At 40.2% G+C, this 18,235-nt stretch overlaps 2 protein-coding genes across 3 annotated transcripts; both read left to right on the top strand.

Annotated features, from left to right (window-relative positions):
* The first annotated feature begins 620 nt into the window (after positions 1 to 620).
* Positions 621 to 7,420, top strand: LOC122026652. The gene is made up of 4 exons (XM_042585382.1): positions 621 to 899; positions 1,149 to 2,177; positions 2,877 to 3,044; positions 7,214 to 7,420. The coding sequence occupies exons 1-4, from the start codon at positions 621 to 623 to the stop codon at positions 7,418 to 7,420; spliced, it is 1,683 nt and encodes a 560-aa protein (XP_042441316.1).
* A 6,849-nt stretch (positions 7,421 to 14,269) lies between these two features.
* Positions 14,270 to 17,351, top strand: LOC122027534 (ATP-dependent DNA helicase Q-like 4A). Of its 2 annotated transcripts, none has more exons than XM_042586523.1 (5): positions 14,270 to 14,516; positions 15,902 to 16,262; positions 16,338 to 16,469; positions 16,893 to 17,020; positions 17,276 to 17,351. In XM_042586523.1, exons 2-5 carry the CDS (start codon positions 16,038 to 16,040, stop codon positions 17,322 to 17,324), a joined length of 534 nt encoding a protein of 177 aa, XP_042442457.1. In that variant the 5' UTR covers positions 14,270 to 14,516; positions 15,902 to 16,037; the 3' UTR covers positions 17,325 to 17,351. The 2 variants fall into 2 exon arrangements, with proteins under 2 accessions (XP_042442457.1, XP_042442456.1); XM_042586522.1 differs by having other exon boundaries at positions 17,270 to 17,351.
* The last annotated feature ends 884 nt before the right edge of the window (positions 17,352 to 18,235 follow it).

Genomic DNA, 18,235 nt, shown 5'->3' with positions numbered 1-18,235 from the left:
GATCGAGGTAAACGCTATAACCGAGAAACCTCCCACTTTAGTTTATGAGGAAAAGGAGGAAGTGCATATTCATCCTCGCCGACCAGAGGTCACCACCTTCATAGCATCTGACCTGGAGGGGGAACAAAGGAAAGAGCTCATCAAATGCCTCCAACAAAACCATGATGTCTTCGCATGGTCAACGCACGAACTGCCCGACATTTCCCCCATGCGTAGCTCAGCACGAGCTCCACGTCCGACCGGACGCCCGGCCAGTGAAGCAACGGAAGAGAGACTTCAGTGCCGAATAAAATCAAATAATTTTAGCGGAAGTTGAGAAGCTCCTGGAGGCCGGCCACATACGCGAGGTGCAATTCCTGAGCTGGCTTGCGAACGTAGTGCTCGTTTCCAAGCCGAACAACAAATGGAGAGTCTGCATCGATTTTCGGGACCTGAACAAAGCATGCCCGAAGGACTTTTATCCTCTGCCCAGAATGGATCAGATGGTAGATTCAACCGCTAGGTGCGAGCTAATATGCATGTTGGATGCATACCAGAGATACCACCAGGTGCCGCTTGCCCGTGAGGACTAGGAGAAGGTTAACTTCATCACGGCGGACGACACTTACTGCTACAACGTGATGCCATTCGGCTTGAAAAACGCTGGGACCACTTACCAGCATCTTATGAACAAAGTATTCAGGTGGCAGATCAGGCGCAATATGGAGGTATATGTAGACGATATATTGATTAAATCACTCCGAGCTGCCGATCTCTGTGCAGATATAAAGGAGACTTGTCATACACTACGGACGTATGGAATCAAGCTCAACCCCCAGAAATGTCTGTTCGGCGCCAAAAGCGGGCATTTCTTGGGATACATTGTGATCGAGCGGGGCATTGAGGCTAATCCAAGCAAGGTGAAAGCGCTACAAAATATGCTACCACCAAGAAACCTAAGGAAAGCGCAGCATCTTACCGGTCGGATAACAGCTTTATCAAGGTTCATTTCAAAGTCTGCTGACCGGAGCCTACCATTTTTCAAGATTCTGCGCCGAGCCGCGAAGTTCCAGTGGGACGAGGAGTGCGATCGGGCGTTCGAGGAGCTCAAAATCTATCTCAACTCCCTACAAGTGCTAGCCAAGCCTATAGCTGGTGAACCCCTCAAGATTTACCTATCCTTGACTGATCACGCGGTCGGCTCGGCCCTTGTAAGGTCGGACGGCGAAGAACAACCTATATACTTCTTGAGGCATATATTAAAAGACGTTGAATCCCGCTACACCGGTCTCAAGAAGCTCGCCTTTGCATTGGTCCTCGTCGCTCGGAGGCTCCGTCCGTACTTTCTCGCGCATACCATTATAGTAATAACCAACAACCCGTTGAGCAGGATCCTTCTCAACCCAGAAGCATCAGGGCGGCTGATCAAGTGGACCACGGAGCTCAATGAGTTTGATATTCAGTATCAGCCCCGGACAACCATAAAGGCACAATCTCTGGCGGACTTCATCACCGAGGTGCAAGACCCCGAGCCCGAAATCACCTGGAAGGTGTACGTGGATGGATCTTCCACCCGGCAAGGGAGTGGGGTGGGAATACTACTGATTTCCCCCAAAAAAGAGAGGATGCAGCTGTCTGTTCGGCTGGACTACCAAGCAACCAACAATAAGGCCGAGTACGAGGCTCTCATAGCCGGGCTGCAAGTCGCTCGGCACGTGGGCGCCATCAGAGCTCTGATTCATTCAGACTCGCAGCTAGCCGCTCAGCAGCTCTCCGGAACGTTCGAGATCAATAGCGCTCGGCTCAGGCTCTACGCCGAGGCCTTCAAAAAGCTGAAAGCCAATTTCCAGGAGGTGGTTATAAAGAAGGTTCCCCGAGCAGAGAATCAAGCGGCGGATGAACTGGCGAAACTAGCCAGCTTCATATTGTCGATCATAATTCAACAGCCGATTGACCAAGTGGCCCTCGTGGCTCATATCGACCGGATGGAGGGACTCACCTTTCTCAGCGATTGGAGAACGACGCTGATAGAGTTTCTGCGAGCAGGAGCTACGCCTTCTAATCAGGAAGAGGCGCACCTGCTGAGAAGGCGAGCGGGCAGATTCACATTAATCAGAGACCAGCTGTACAAGAAAGATTTCTCCCGACCGCTCCTCAAATGCGTCAGGCCTGAAGATATCGAATACATATTACAGGAGGTACACCAAGGCTCCTGTAGAGGACATCCGGGCGATCGTTCGCTAGCAAGGAAGATTTTGCTGGCTGGATAATTTTGGCCGACCCTGCAGGGGGCGCCGCTCGGACCGTATCCACTTGCCTATCCTGCCAAAAGTACCACAGTCTCTAACACCGCCCGACGGAAGAAATGAAGACGTCCGCGATATCTTGCCTGTTCGACCAGTGGGGCCTGGACATAGTGGGTAGAGGCCGTTGGTCAATGGAAGTTTTTACTCATCGCCGTTGATTACTTCTCCAAGTGGGTAGAGGCCGAGCCGTTGGCCAAGATCACTTAACATATGGTCAAGAAGTTCATCTGGCAGTGCCTTATTTGTAGGTTCGGCATCCCGCGTCGGCTCATCTCAGACAACGGGAGACAATTTGTCGGTCGACAACTCAGAGAGTGGTGCAAAGGGTACGACATCTAGCAGGCCTTCACCTCAGTGGCTTACCCCCAGAGCAATGGGCAAGCCGAAATAGCCAATCAGGAGATCCTGCGGATTCTCCGAGTTCGACTTGACCACGTTGGGGGTAGTTGGGTGGACGCGCTTCCAGGCGTATTATGGGCAATCCGAACGATGCTAAAGGAGGGGATGGGTGTCACGCCTTTCCACTTGGTGTATGGGGGCGAGGTAGTCGTTCCCGTCGAAGTCGGAATAGAATCTGACCGGGTGTTGTAGTACGACGCGGACAATGCCGAGCGGAGACAACTGGAGTTTGATTTGGTGGATGAGACGCGCGCCAAGGCAGTCGCTCAGCTGACGGCCTATCGACAACGAATGAGGCAAGGCTACAATCGGCGGGTGATCTCTCGATCATTTCAGGTCGGCGACCTAGTATGGAAAAAGGTAAAACCAGTCGATGACGTCGGCAAACTGGAGGCTCCGTGGGCCGGACCGTTCAAGATCATAAAGAAACTCCTCTCGGGAGCATACTATTTAGAAGATGAAGACGGATAGCGACTGGAATGTCCGTGGAGTGCGAATCATCTCCAACCATACCGAGTTGGGTGAAAGGTACGCTGATGTATTCAGTGCCGTGTGTTGCCTGTTTTTCCTGCGTTTTCAATTGCAGGAGTAAAATCAAAAACAAAGTATGGCAAAGTTTCCGTCGAGCGGCGACGTTAAACGCCAGAGCCGAACCGGCAGCTATAAACACCCGATTTGAAGACTGTCGAGCGCCGATGTTAAACACTAGAGCCGAACCAGCGACTATAAACACCCGGTCTGAAGACCGTCGAGCGGCGACGTTAAACGCCAGAGCCGAACCGGCAGCTATAAACACCCGGTTTAAAGACCGTCGAGCGGAGACGTTAAATTTCAGAGCCGAACCAGCGGCTATAAACACCCGATCTGAAGATTGTCGAGCGGCGACGTTAAACGTCAGAGCGGAACCGGCAGCTATAAACACCCGGTTTGGAGATCGTCGAGCGGCGACGTTAAACGCCAGAGCCGAACTGGCGGCTATAAACACCCGGTCTGAAGACCGTCGAGCGGCGACGTTAAACGCCAGAGCCGAACCGACGACTATAAACACCTAATCTGAAGACTGTCGAGCGGCGACGTTAAACGGCAGAGCCAAACCGACAGCTATAAACACCCGATCTGAAGACCGTCGAGTGGCGACGTTAAACGCCAGAGCCGAACCGGCGGCTATAAACACCCGGTCTGAAGACCGTCGAGCGCCGAACCGGCGGCTATAAACACCCGGTCTGAAGACCATCGAGCGGCGACATTAAACACCAGAGCCAAACCGACGGCTATAAACACCCGGTCTGAAGACCATCGAGCGGCGACGTTAAACGCCAGAGTCGAACCGCCGGCTATAAACACCCGGTCTGAAGACCGTCGAGCGGCGATGTTAAACGGCAGAGCCGAACCGACGGCTATAAACACCCGATTTGAAGACCGTCGAGCGGCGACGTTAAACGCCAGAGCCGAACCGACGGCTATAAACACCCGGTCTGAAGACCGTCGAGCGACGACGTTAAACGCCAGAGCCGAACGGCGACTATGAAGCTCCACCTTCGCACTGTTTCAATCTAACATGGATCCCTGGGAAAGGAGGCAATCCTAACTCGAGTACCGAGTAGTAGCTCAAAGATCAAGTCATCGGCTAACTTACATGCTAGTCTCAATGCATTAATATTATTTTATATATTAATATTTGATTAGGAATAATTGAGAATATTATTTTATATATCTAGTCTCTCACAATCAATTCAAAATTTGATATCTTATAGAACAGATGCTACCATTCTATGACATTGCTATATTTATTCAAATTTGCACAAATATAAAGTAATATAATAAATATAAAATATTTCTTATTATTAAATATGATACAAAAGTCTCAATCATCTCATGATTGGGTTTTAAGGCTTACACTAACAATGGTATCTTGATATTCCTATTTTGGCTTTTCAGTATTCCTATTATCTTTGTAACTCCACGGGATCAAGCTCCTCTCCTCGGATAGGTCGAGATTGGCGTTCAAGTATGCCCTTACGATCGGGGGTCGAGCTTCTCTCCTTGATCAATGTGAGATCTAGATTGGAGTTTGAGTATGTTCTCACGACCAATGGTCAACATTCTATCTCTGGTTAATGCATGATCTAGGTTCGAGTTCAGGTATGTCCTTAAGACCGAGGGTAGAGCTTCTCTCGTTGGTCAATGTGGGATCTAGATTGGAGTTTGAGTATATCCTCATGACCGAGAGTTAAGCTTCTCTTATCGGCTAATGCGGGACCTAGATTGGCATTTGGGTGTATCATCCCCGGATCGAACTCCTCTTCCCAGGCGGGTCTGGATTAATGTTGGAGTTTTGGTATTAATATTCTCCCCTAACTCCGAGTTCGCGCAGACAAATCGGTGACTTGGTCTTCATATTCTCCCTTGACTCTGAGTCAACATAGGTAGATCAGTGGTTCGGTATTCCTATTCTTCCCTAACTTTGGGTCGCCATGGGAAGATCTGTGGCTTGATATTCATATTCTATCCCAACTTTGGGTTGATGTGGGGTAGGTCACTGGCTTAGTATTCATATTCTCCCCTAAATCCGAGTCAAGGCGGGCATATCAATGGCTTGGTATTCCTATTCTCCCCTAACTCTGAGTCAGTACGGATAGATCAATGGCTTGGTATTCCTATTCTCCCTTGACACTGAGTTGGTGCGGGCAAATTGATGACTTGACATATATACTCGAATGGGTCTACAAGTGCCGACCAAAGACATGACTAAGCAGGTAGGAGAATAACAAGAGAAGTTCGCATCTCGGGAAGTGTTGTGGTTTTGGAACATTCCCATAAAGATCTCATGGCTTGTGAGCTCACGGTTTGGAAAGTTGATGGCTTGGGAACATCCCCATCGGATAACATATTCTATTTGATCAAGCCTTGGTGACCCCCACTACTATCAACCAGGTGCACATGCCTTTTGTAGGATTAGAGTGTTGGTCAACCCGTGCTGGTCTAAAGACATAGTGATTAATTTGCTCAGGTGAAAAAGTTATGGTTGATCCACTTGGATATTCACTCATACTAGTGAAGAAGCTTGGTCGACCTGCACGGGTATTTTTCCACATGGGTACCTTCATGGAAAAACACTCCCTATTTTCATAACTGACTGACTATGAGGTAGTGCTAAAATTGACAACACTCATTTTGTTGTGAAATGAGTGACAATTGAAAAGTAAAACCGAACCCCCAAACTTATGAAGTATATGATAACTTGGGTTGTCTCCCTAGGACCAATGTGATGTATTGTTAATTATCAGATTAGATTGTTTTGGGTTTTTTTTTTTAAATCAGAAACTAACACTAATAAATGGGAAAAATGAGGATTAAAACTCTATGCTAAGAAGACATCTAAATCAATAGCACTGTGAAGAACACTTAACTAATGTGAATTGCAATGTAAAGGAACAATTGCAAGCAACGTATCTAAACCCTAATAGCATCCAATGAAACTTGGCACAAGCTATACTAACTTTTGTCACGCACAATAGTTTGCATCAGAGAAACTGATCCTAGTTCAAACATATTATTCATAGAGATTCAACCCACAAGATCATCACAGGATGAAGTTAATGAGGAGGAAATGCTCACTCAACAACTCAGATACCTCCCGGCGTGACAAATCTGATAAACAAAATCTAATTGGGCGATGGCAGATGAAATGGTTGATTGGTGCTCGGAATAGGTTGATCTGTAGCTAGGAGATGACAAAGAACTCCATCAATCTCTCCTAGTTACAAGATGGTGGCAGATCGGGATAGTGGCATAGAATCGGTGGAAATGAAACTTCGACAAAAATCGATGGTGACGTCGAGATGGATGACAATGGCTAGATCTTGGAACCAGAAAGGAAGGATTACCCTTATCAAGGTTTAAAATTTCGACCTGTGCCGAAGTTTCGATTCTAGACTGGAATGATACGGTTTCAGCATCGTATCGTGCCATGTCGATATAATTTCGGTATTTTTTATTTATATAATAATTATTAGATAGATATGTTTATTGTGTATAATTTAAAAATAAATTGTATATTGATGTTATATAATTTATTTGAACAACTTAATATAGTTAGAAAAAATAATTAAATATAATTTTCTTTTAAGATATATTAATAACTCGAATTCAAATTGATACATCATAATTATATAAATTAATTGTTTATTTAATTACTTATTAGTTTAAATAATATATATTTAAAATAGCAAAAAAAATCAAAATATCAATTAAACATTAAAAAAATACAAAATAATAATAAAAATTATTAGAATATAAATATGATTTATTAGAATTTTTTAAATTTTCTTTAAAATTTTTAAATAAAATTTAAAATAGTAAAAAAATAATGGTTATAATATCAATTAATATTTTTTGAAATTTTAAATATAATTTTTATATATTTTATAGGGATAATTTAATTAGGTTTTATGAAAATCTATTCGAAATATCACACCTAGTTGGAAATTGTTTAAATTAATTAAATATGTTGTTTCCCCTAATTGTAGCACCATCATGCGACGATCGTGCGAGGCGGCGCCAGAAGCATCTACGATGTTTCCGACGGAGGCGGAGATGTCACGCGATGGTTCTGGCCCTGGCGGAGGCATCGTGCGACGCTTCTGGCAATGATTCTACTGTTGGAGGTGTCGCGCGATGGTTCTGGCTCCGATAAAGGCGTCTCAAGATCCTCTTCTGGTGTTGACATCTCGTGACACTTCCGACGCTGAGGGAGGTGTCCCGCGACACTTCTAGCGACGTCGGAAGCGTCATGGGATGCTTCTAGCGACACCTCCCGTGACGCCAAAAGCGTCCCACGACACTTTCGACAACGCGGAGGCACCCCGCGATCGTCGATCTTGCATAGATGACGCGCACAAAATTATTTGCATGCAGTGTTGATTTCACTTTTGCACGAGAATGATAAATTCCTATAATTTTAGACTGCACGGTTCGACACTTCAAACACTAACCCTTACCTCTCCGGCAATCTCCCTTCCTGGGCGAATTCAGCTGTGGATGATGAGAATCGCGGGAGAAATCCTCTGCTCTGAACGAAATCCTTTGCATGCAATCCCCCGGTACTGTGCTTTGTCAATTCTTATATAGCTTTCTCAGATTCCATCCAACGGTGGTCATCTCTCTAGATCTGAGAGAACGGTTAGGATCAAATATGAATAAATGGTCCATATTAGATTAGATCTGAAGCAAAGGCTAATATTCCCGATCTAAATTTAATGTTCACATCATCCAAATCAAGCCCCTTTTGAATTTAATAGCCAGAACTTAACAGATCTAACTCCTTTGATTAGAATGCTCCTGATTAAGATCAAAGGCTCAGATTTCACCAGAATTTAAACTCCCTTCATCCTAGCTTGGCTCCAACCTATCCCAACTTGAGTTCAACTTGTGGCTCCATCTTAATTCCCTACAAAATAAAATTTGCACAAATTAAGTATAAAACCACAAATATGGAAAGAATTCAATTCTAACCCAAAAATCGAGTCTCACTTGCTAAACATGTTATAACCCATGAAATAGTCCTACAAGAGGATTAAAAATCAACAAGTTGAAGCCTAAAGCAAAACATCAATGTGATTATTATCAATCCGCTCACACTTATTCTTTCACATTTCGAGCAAGCAAATAAAGCTAGGAACGACCAACAATTCCCAACTCGCAATACCTTGAAGATAGCAAAAAGTAATTACCTAATAAGACCATCAAATTTATAAGGATCACAACATTCATGAATCCAACATTAGACTAGTCAACAAGCATGGTAAAATCAGCTACTTGAGTAGACTAAGCATGAAAAGAGCATCACAAGGTAGCATCTCAACTGCCGCTCTCAAAAATATATGTAAGAATGGAGTTCCACTCAAAGGCTACTCACAATATTTCACTACAATAAGCTTGCTCATTTTCTCTTCTCTACCATTGTAAATACATAGAATGCTGCATTAAAAGAATAGAAAAAAAAAGGAATTAAGTGAAGCAACAAAATGGGTATGAGAAAAAAAAACAATGAGAGAGTGAGAGTATTGGAAGAATAAACCTGATGAGTTATCCAATTTGAGATGTTTCAAAGAATTTATCATGGGGAATGAAAAACACCATTTGACAATGACAACCCAAAACATTGAGCTCAACACTCCTTCAAATTGATAACTATCCAAAAATCTTGGCACACCATCTCTTCACTTGTTTGCATTCTTTGGATGACTGTTCTTGATATGGAATCAATCCTTACAATCAAGTAGAAGCAAAGAACAAATTGGCACAAAACTGTGTTCAAGGGAATGTACACAATCCCAAGATCTCAGACTGAGCAGCTTGCAGGTCCAACATCAATAAGAAAGCCTAAGAGGCTTGCTGAAACTCTGATATTCCATGAGATTTCAGAGAGCTGTGAATGATACTGTAAAATACACTGTAATTCAGCTCAAAAGTTGTTGTCATTAAGTGATGGCTCTCATAAAACCTAAGCCGCATGAATTCTAGACAATCAAAGTAAGAATTCGAATAGGAAAAACAAGAACATATGAGCATGGATCTTCGTTTCATCGAGAACACGACATAAGCAAATAAATACTATAATTACAAAGAATCTGAATGCAGCGGAATTGTCATGGTTTTTCGTGCAGAACTCGTTGATCCAACAATCTTGCGGAAGAAGAAGGAGGAGAAGAAGGTTGGCCTTCCGAAGGAGTTAGGGTTGACGGCGTTGGATTCTCTTCGTCAATGGGGAACGAAGAGACGTCTCAAGATTACCCTAATCCTCTGGGGACCAACCTAGTATATAGTGCACATCTATTATCAACCCATCGATGATAATAGATGTGAGACTATAAATCCATATATACTAAACATCTATTATCAGCAAATAGATGATAATAGATGCGGGACTATAGGTTCTACACATATGAGATCCACATCCAATTACCCGAAACCCACTAGACATAAGTTAGATCACTTTAAAGGGTTCAGATCGTATTCACGTGTGCAACTTACAAATAAGTCCACCAAATAGGGATAATTTTATCCAACAATCTCTCACTTGGGCTATATGTGAGTTGTATGTGAAATACAAGTAAAACTTTAGTTGATATCAAACTTTATTGGTATAAAATACCCCTGTAAACAATCTGGTCCATTAATTTTATTGGTATAGGACTAAAGAGGTCATAGCTACTGTATATGATCGTAACAAGCCCCAACAGTAATCATAATACCAATATCATTAATGACATAGATCAAGATGTGGATGTGTAGAGTGGAAATTCCATGAAATGTGATCAATACATGTCAATTTTTAACTTGTCTTAAGATGACCTCAAAAGAGGTCAGATCATATTTACAAAATACTTTATGCTAAGCTGCAATAGCAAATCATGATCAACTTTATTATTCCAAAAGGAATCTTTATCATATTTACAAACACCAAATATTAAACAGCAGTAGTAAATGATGATATCACAGTTAGAGTGTCAAACAAACATATAAATTCCCATTAGTGTTTTGAACTTTAAGTACGTACAATAATCAAAACAAAATGTTTGTCTTTATTATCAAATATAGAGCAATAAGATAAATACAGACTCCCACTAGATGAGTTCTTCTTCCATAAGAAGGACTCTCATATCCACAACATGTGCATGAAACACCTTAGGCACCAAGCCTTTGATAAGTGGATCGGCCAACATGGAATCTGTGCTGATGTACTCTACCATAATCTGACAACTTTGAACTCTTTCTTTAACCGCTAAAAACTTAATGTCGATATGTTTAGACTTCGATGAACTGCGGTTGTTCTTGGCATAAAGTTCTGCGGCCTTGTTATCACAGTAGATCCTCAGTGGCCTGTCAATACCATCAACAATCTGTAATGTTGTGATGAAGTTCCGTAGCCAAATCCCGTGATTGGATGCTTCGTAGCATGCTACTAACTCTGCCTCCATAGTAGAAGTGGCTACTAACGTCTGTTTGACACTCCTCCAAGATATAGCCCCTCCAACAAGCATGAAGATATAGCCCGAAGTAGATTTTCTGCTATCCAAGCATCTAGTAAAATCGGAGTCTAAATATCCAATCACCTCCAGATAATCTGATCTCCGATACGTGAGCATATGTCCTTTGGTTCTTTGCAAATACTGCATCACTCTCTTTACCGCTTTCCAGTGTGACGATCCTGGGCTACTAACAAATCTGTCTAGCATCCCCACTATAAATGCTATATCTGGTCGAGTACAAACTTGTGCATACATGATACTTCCCACTGCTAACGCATATGGGAATTGCTCCATCTCCTTTATTTCAAGTTCAAGCCGTGGACACTGCTGCAAGCTGAACTTGTCACCTCTTGACACAAGTGTGTCACCGGGTGTATAGTTCTGCATACCATACCTTATAAACACCTTTTCAATATAGGCATGTTGTGAAAGTCCAAGAATACCTCTTGAACGATCACGATATATCTGTATGCCTAAAATAAAGGATGCTTCACCAAGATCTTTCATTTCAAAATTACCAGATAGAAATGACTTGATTTGATGCAGCATACCCTTATTATTACTCGCAAGCAATATATCGTCTACATATAAAACAAGTATAACAAACTTGCTCCCACTGAACTTGACATATATGCACTGATCAACAGGGTTTTCTTTAAATCCAAATGAGCTAACCACTTGATCAAATTTCCAGTACCACTGACGGGATGCCTGTTTTAAACCATAAATGGATTTCTTTAATCTACATACTAGGTGCTTTAAGTCGTTAGACTCAAAGTTCTCTAGTTGCACCATATATATAGACTCCTCTATGTCTCCACAGTCTTTACATTCATTTGATGTAGCTTCAAATCATAATGAGCTACAAGTGCCATGATTACCCTAAGGGAGTCTTTCGTTGACACAGGTGAGAAAGTCTCCTTGTAATCAATGTCTTCTTTCTAAGTGAATCCCTTGGCAACAAGACGAGCTTTATACTTTTCGACATTACCCCGTGAATCCCGCTTGGTTTTAAATATCCATTGACAACCAACGGGCTTCTTTCCTTTAGGCAATTCGACAAGTTCTCAAACGTCATTGTCCGCCATTGACTTCAACTCTTCTTGTATGGCGTTAATCCACCTTTCAGGATCAGAGCATTGTTTGACTTCTTGGAAAGATGTAGGATCACCTTCCACCCCTATGTCAAAGTCATGCTCTTGGAGATAAACATAATCACGAGAATTCGTGCTTCTCCGTTCCCTTGTAGATCGCCTTAAATGCACTTGTATTTGAAGTGGTTGAAGTACTTGCTCATCAATATGAGGCAATACTTCAATTTCAGTAGCAGGTTCCTCCAATTGTATTGGAGATGTCATGGGAATATCTTGGTTCACTACGCTTACTGGATGTGTGATACCCATAATGTGCAATATGGTAATCATACCGCTACTGATCGCACTAGTAGTAACCACAGGAGGATTGTCATCGCATTCCTCAAAAGATATTTCCCTGATTTTATCACTCCCACTGTCCTCAATGAACTTGACATTTCCCGTTTCGAAGAAGGATCTATTAGAAGGATCATAAAATTTATATCCTCTTGACTTTTCAGAGTATCCTACAAAATTACAGCTAACCGTTCTTGAGTCCAGTTTCCTTTCATTAGGCTTGTAAGGCCTAGCTTCAGCTGGACACCCCCAGACGTGTAAGTGCCTAATGCTAGGCTTCTTACCCGTCCACATCTCGAATGGGGTTTTAGTTACTACTTTACTAGGTACTCTATTGAGTAGGTAAACTACAGTCTTGAGTGCTTCATCCCACAAGGACTCTGGTAGAGAAGTGAAAGCCATCATACTTCTTACCATGTCTTTTAGGGTTCGATTGCGACACTCAGCTACACCTTTCTGACTGGGTGTACCAGGAATGGTATATTGAGGCACAATTCCACACTCAGCAAGGTATTTCGCAAAAGATCCTGGACATTGTTCACCTGATCCATCATATCGACCGTAATATTCACCTCCACGGTCGGATCAGACAGCTTTAATTTTCTTACCTAGTTGATGTTCAACTTCGGCTTTGAAAATTTTGAACATATCCAAATATTACGATTTCTCATGAATAAGGTACAAATAGCCAAATCTGGAATAGTCATCTATGAAGCTAATAAAATATGTGTCCATTCTAAGATGTCTTAGGGAATGGTCTACAAATATTCGTATGTATTAGCTCCAAAACATCATTACAACGGTTAACCCCCTTATTCTTTTTGTTAGTGGTCTTCCCCTTGATACACTCTATGCAGACATCAAAGTCTGACATATCAAGAGAATCGAGAATTCCATGTGACATTAATCTTTCTAGACGTTGTTTGGATATATGTCCTAAACGCCTATGCCACAACATGGAAGAATTCTCATTAGTCAATTTACATTTCTTACCTATACTATGCATTATCATGTTGTCGACTGTAGGAGTCAAGGTGTTCAATTTATAAAGCTTATCAACCAAGGAACCATTGCCAACAAACACTGAATTAAAGAAAATACTAAAAATTTCATTTCTAAATGAACAAGAATAACCTGATTTGTCTAAACAAAAAATTGAAATTAAATTCCGTCGAAAAGACGGTACAATAAATGTATTTTCTAAATCCAGAAAGACATTGGTTCTTAAACAAAGTCTAAAAACACCAATCGACTTGACTTTAGCCTTCTTTCCATTTTCTGTATAGATGTATCTTTCAGCATCAAGCGGAAGTCGGCTCCTGAGACAATGCATAGTGACACTTATGTGAGTAGTAGCACCGGTATCTATCCACCAAGTGTCAGTAAGTACAATAGCTAGATTGACTTCCAAGCTAACAAAGTTGAGAAGTTTACCTTTCTTTACATGTCAGTTAGCGTACTTGAGGCAGTCTTTCTTCATATGACCTTTCTTCTTGCAAAAGAAACAAGTGGATTTTTTATTCTACTTCTTGTGCTCCTTATGGTCATTGCCTCCAGAATTTGTAGTTTGTTTTCCTTTTCTTTTGTTGTTGATCCTCTTTCGTTTCTTGCTCGTACTTTGAGAACCAGATGCTAAGTGAGCACTCTCAGATGTCTCAATCTTTAGTCTCCCCTCCTCTTGCACGCATTGAGCAATAAGCTCATTCAATGTCCACTTTTCCTTTTCACTACAAGAAAATATGGCTTCAGAAACTGATTTTTGAAACGAAAATAAAATTTGTTTTAAATTTTAATAAATTATAAACGGATTAGCTACGGAATTATTAATCCGTTCCACTTTTAAAAAAATAATATAGAAAAATATTTTTAAAACGGAATTTAAAATAAATTAGAAACAAAATTTATAAATTATTTTTTATAAATAAAAATAAATACAGATTAAAAACGAAATTAGATACCAAATCCTATTGGTTTATAAATCTGTTTTAAAATATTTAAAAAAAAAAAATCAGTTTATAATTTATATAATTTAAGAAAAAAATATATTAAGTAATTATAAATATATTTTATTTTAATTAATCAAAAACCCAAACCCTATTCTAATATAAAAGTTTGCGTTTTTTCTCCGCAATCCCGCACGGCTGCAAGCGTTATTTTCTTCTCCGGCTGCACCGGCTGCACGCAATCTTCTTCTCCGGTCCCAAATCAGGCACAGCTCTAAGGCAGGAATGGCTCTGAGGGGCAAGCGATCTTCTTCTCTGGTCCCAAATCACGCACGACTCTAAGGCACCCAACGCTCCGGCTTAAGGGGCTCGCGATCTTCTTCTCCGGAGTTCTTTCCACGATCCACCGAACAAGATCAAGTTTAGGTAATCCTAATCTTCTTCTCCATCCTTCTTCTTTGTCCTAGAACTGCAGCACTAGTTGTGTCCTACTCATGCGATCGAGGTCATTCGCATGACCTAACCGTGTGGTGGTTGTCGCACGCGATGCCAATCGCTCGCACGACCTAATTGCGAGGTGGTTGCGCCTAGCCATTGCCGCAACCACCACATTGGTTGTAGCCTTGGTCATCTTGACTGCTGCCTTTCCACTGCCGTAGCCTTGGTCTCGTTGTCACTGCACATTTTTTTCTACATATGCTGCTTTGTTTGCCCCGTATGTAAGATTAAACTCTACTGTTTTTTTTATTTACTGTTTTATTAATAAAATTGTTTTTTCAACCAGATATTATTATTGTAATGTTTTATTATTGTTGTTTTCTTGTTGTGCATACAAGTTGTTGTCTGATTGAAGCAATAACAAAACTTGATTGTCTAGGTTCCTATTTAGCTTAATTACGACCCAATTAGTCTTTTAATGTAATATGTGTTTTTAGAGAACGATTAGCTCTAGCTTATTTTGTTTATGAAAAATGTTTATATATATTTTTTAAAATGAAGGAAATATGTCTACAAAATCAAAGGATGAGTTAAAAAAGTTTCTGCAGTACAGGACCATAATAAATTTCATGAATCTCTGCCACCCTCTCACATGGTTAAAAAAAGTTAATAATTCACAAAAGATTGAATATTCATGCCGTGAAAACCGGAGCTCCAAAGTCATCTATGATTCACACTACAGATCACATCCTAGAGATGATACACTGAATTGTGGAAATTTTAGTAAAAATGATGAAGCATCTTTTGGACCAAGACAACCATTTGTCACTGAAACAGTGATGCCACAAACTTCTTCTCGTATGATTGTTAATACCAATGAAGCTGTGTGTGATTCTGTTGATAATCTTGCCAATGACATATTTTAGATGCCCTTGATGATGATGAATTATTGCAGGTAGGATTTATCAATTTCTTTGTTTAGGGAGTTCTAATCTAAAATTCAGATATGGTTGTCTACTAGAGGCTTCATATAAATCATAGTTATTATAAATTTCAGAGTATTGATGTAGACCAAATAGTTATGGAACACTATCAAGTAACTGGCACACCAGAAGGTTCTGTATCTAAATAGGCACCTTTCACTCCAGTCTCTAGAAGTTACATAGGATGCCCTCGTGAAGACGCATTGCCACTGAAACTCATTACTGTCTCAACTGAACTTCTTGATAATGCTTCTGAGCTTAGTCCTGAACACTGCAAAAATCTTAATAAGGAGCGGTTTGTCCTTGTATACATGTACTTGAATGCTTTGTTACATGAGAACTCTTTTCTCCTTAATGAATATTTTTTGTTGCCTCTAATATTCGTGCCAGTTTACATCTCAAAAATAAGATTCAGCATCTTGAGAAAGACCTTTCCCTTTCAAATCAAGATGAAGAAAGACAGAGATCATCTTTCACGGCATCAACAACTACTTCAAGGAATTTTCAACTTGAGAGGCCCTCAAGTATGACAGATCCTGTCAACTTTAACTCCCAGGCTTACATAAGAAATGAACCAGGAGATACTATGACTTGGAGCTCACCTACTCCATCCTGTTATGCAAACCAGTTTGGGACTACATCTGCAGAAAGACAAGTATTTACTCCAAAGCTTCTTGACATTAATTACATTGAAGGATCTGGAGATAAAAAATGGAAAAGTTTAGACTTTCCATGGACAAAGAAACTTGAGGTGATTCCCTTTTAATTTCTCTGTGACTTTTCATCTTTATTATGTTTGGTACTATTGAGTTTTCCTTCTTCCTAGGCTAACAACAGAAAAGTGTTCGGTAATCACTCATTTCACCCCAATCAAAGAGAGGTGATCAATGCTACAATGAGTGGTTGTGATGTCTTTGTTTTAATGCCAACTGGTGGTGGAAAGAGGTTGACATACCAAGTATAATATCATTGTAGTCTATATACTTAATTTTGAATCTATTTTTCCTGTCTAATATGTACAAAAGTTTAGTCCCATTTTTCTTAATCCTCATTAGGGATTGTGATTCATATTTAAACTTTTATTGTTAAACCAATTTCTGCCATTCTAGGTAATATTATTTGAGAAGCATTACATAACTGCTATTTTGGAACTCATGTAGCACAAATATACTTTTCTTGGCTGGTTCTGTATATAGAAGTTTTGTTGCAGCTTCCTGCTCTCATCAGCTCTGGAGTAACATTAGTTGTCTATCCTCTTGTCTCACTCATTCAAGATCAAATTATGCATTTATTACAAGTACTATAGACAGTGTAATGAAGTTTCACTATTCATAAGTAAAATACTCTAAACTGAACTGTTTTACATGTTTTTTTTGAGCAGGCAAACATTCCTGCTACTTATCTTGGTGCCAATATTGAATGGGCTGAACAACAGGATATTTTTCGGGAAGTGATGTCTGATGTTTGCAAATACAAATTGCAGTATGTCACTCCAGAAAAAATTGCAAAGTAAGTTTTTTCTATACAACATAGGATTATCATATTGACATCATTAGCTGTTTCATAATTCAACTACTTAGGCAGTGGACAATGTATTATATGCATAAACAAAACCATTAATGCTATAAAAGTTAAAATGTAGGTGATTCCAACATTGTTTGATCCACTATTTTTGTCATTTAGTAGTCGAATCATTAAAGCTTTTTTTATCCTTACGTACTTTTGGTACTAAAATAACTAAAAAATTTCTTCATCAAGTTGCAGCTATGGTGACATCCAAGGTAGGGAAATGCTATGCATTTACTGGCTTTGAAGCACTGAAGAAGTTGTTCCTTTTGAGGTAAGATGCCCTCCCTAAATGCACTTCTTTCTATTGTTTCATCCTCATGTTTCCATTACTTGGATCTATGGGTATATACCCTAGATTTATGTTAATATTTTAAAGACTAGCTCCAGTTTACAATAGACCAGATACCACATTATTCCAATAATTTAAACATCTGATAAATTTATTAAATATTTGACATTTAGATATAAATTCAGTGTATCTTATTTGTTCTATTTTATATTGACATATATGATGTATAATTATAGAAAAAAAAGATTTGGGATGAGATGTGGATGAATTTGAAGTTTTTGAACGAATGCATAAAAGAAAGCAAGGTACTGGAGAGTTTGTGGATAACAAATCGGCTCGAGTTAGTGTAAGTAAACATAATTAATTATTCATTAATTTTTTATTATCTTATATTAATTCTTGTTTATTTTTTTATTTGTTAAATTAATATAAACTATTGTAATATGGACAGGAACAATATAAAGAGAGACAAAATGTTGATGATCAGTCTACTCAGTCTTCATTCAATCTCAAGTCATGGTGATGTAGTGGACGACCTATGCAAGGGGAGGGTGTACGGATTTGAATGCAATCAACACTTTAGAAGATCATACAATGGAAGTTCCAATGAAATGTGCTCCCATGATAAGAACAAGAAATTATTTCAAGAAATTGAAGACGTGCGTGTTACTAGCAAGAGGATGGAGGAAGAAATTACTAAAAGCAAAAATAAATTGGAACTTGTTATCAAAGAAAATAGATAGATGGAAGAAGAACTTATCCAGGAAGGTAGGCAAAGAGAAGAAAGTCTAAAGGAGATGGTTCGAAAAATGATTCAAGAGGTGAGATATACAAATCATTTATATCTAAGAGGATCTGGTCCCCGT

Source organism: Zingiber officinale, chromosome 10A, assembly GCF_018446385.1.
Source record: "Zingiber officinale cultivar Zhangliang chromosome 10A, Zo_v1.1, whole genome shotgun sequence".
NCBI lineage: Eukaryota > Viridiplantae > Streptophyta > Magnoliopsida > Zingiberales > Zingiberaceae > Zingiber > Zingiber officinale.
Note: the sequence above shows the minus strand (reverse complement) of the source record. Positions and strands in the feature narration are given on the sequence as shown.

What these genes read in the sequence shown, in the direction of transcription:
- LOC122027534 (XM_042586522.1), top strand. Translation starts at nt 16,038, where the DNA reads ATGACAGATCCTGTCAACTTTAACTCCCAGGCTTACATAAGAAATGAA. An exon ending in CATGGACAAAGAAACTTGAG is followed by an intron (nt 16,263 to 16,337) that starts GTGATTCCCTTT and finishes CCTTCTTCCTAG; the next exon opens with GCTAACAACAGAAAAGTGTT. An exon ending in GAAAGAGGTTGACATACCAA is followed by an intron (nt 16,470 to 16,892) that starts GTATAATATCAT and finishes TTTTTTGAGCAG; the next exon opens with GCAAACATTCCTGCTACTTA.
- LOC122026652 (XM_042585382.1), top strand. Translation starts at nt 621, where the DNA reads ATGCCATTCGGCTTGAAAAACGCTGGGACCACTTACCAGCATCTTATG. An exon ending in TTGAGGCTAATCCAAGCAAG is followed by an intron (nt 900 to 1,148) that starts GTGAAAGCGCTA and finishes GAACCCCTCAAG; the next exon opens with ATTTACCTATCCTTGACTGA. An exon ending in TCGAATACATATTACAGGAG is followed by an intron (nt 2,178 to 2,876) that starts GTACACCAAGGC and finishes CGGGTGTTGTAG; the next exon opens with TACGACGCGGACAATGCCGA.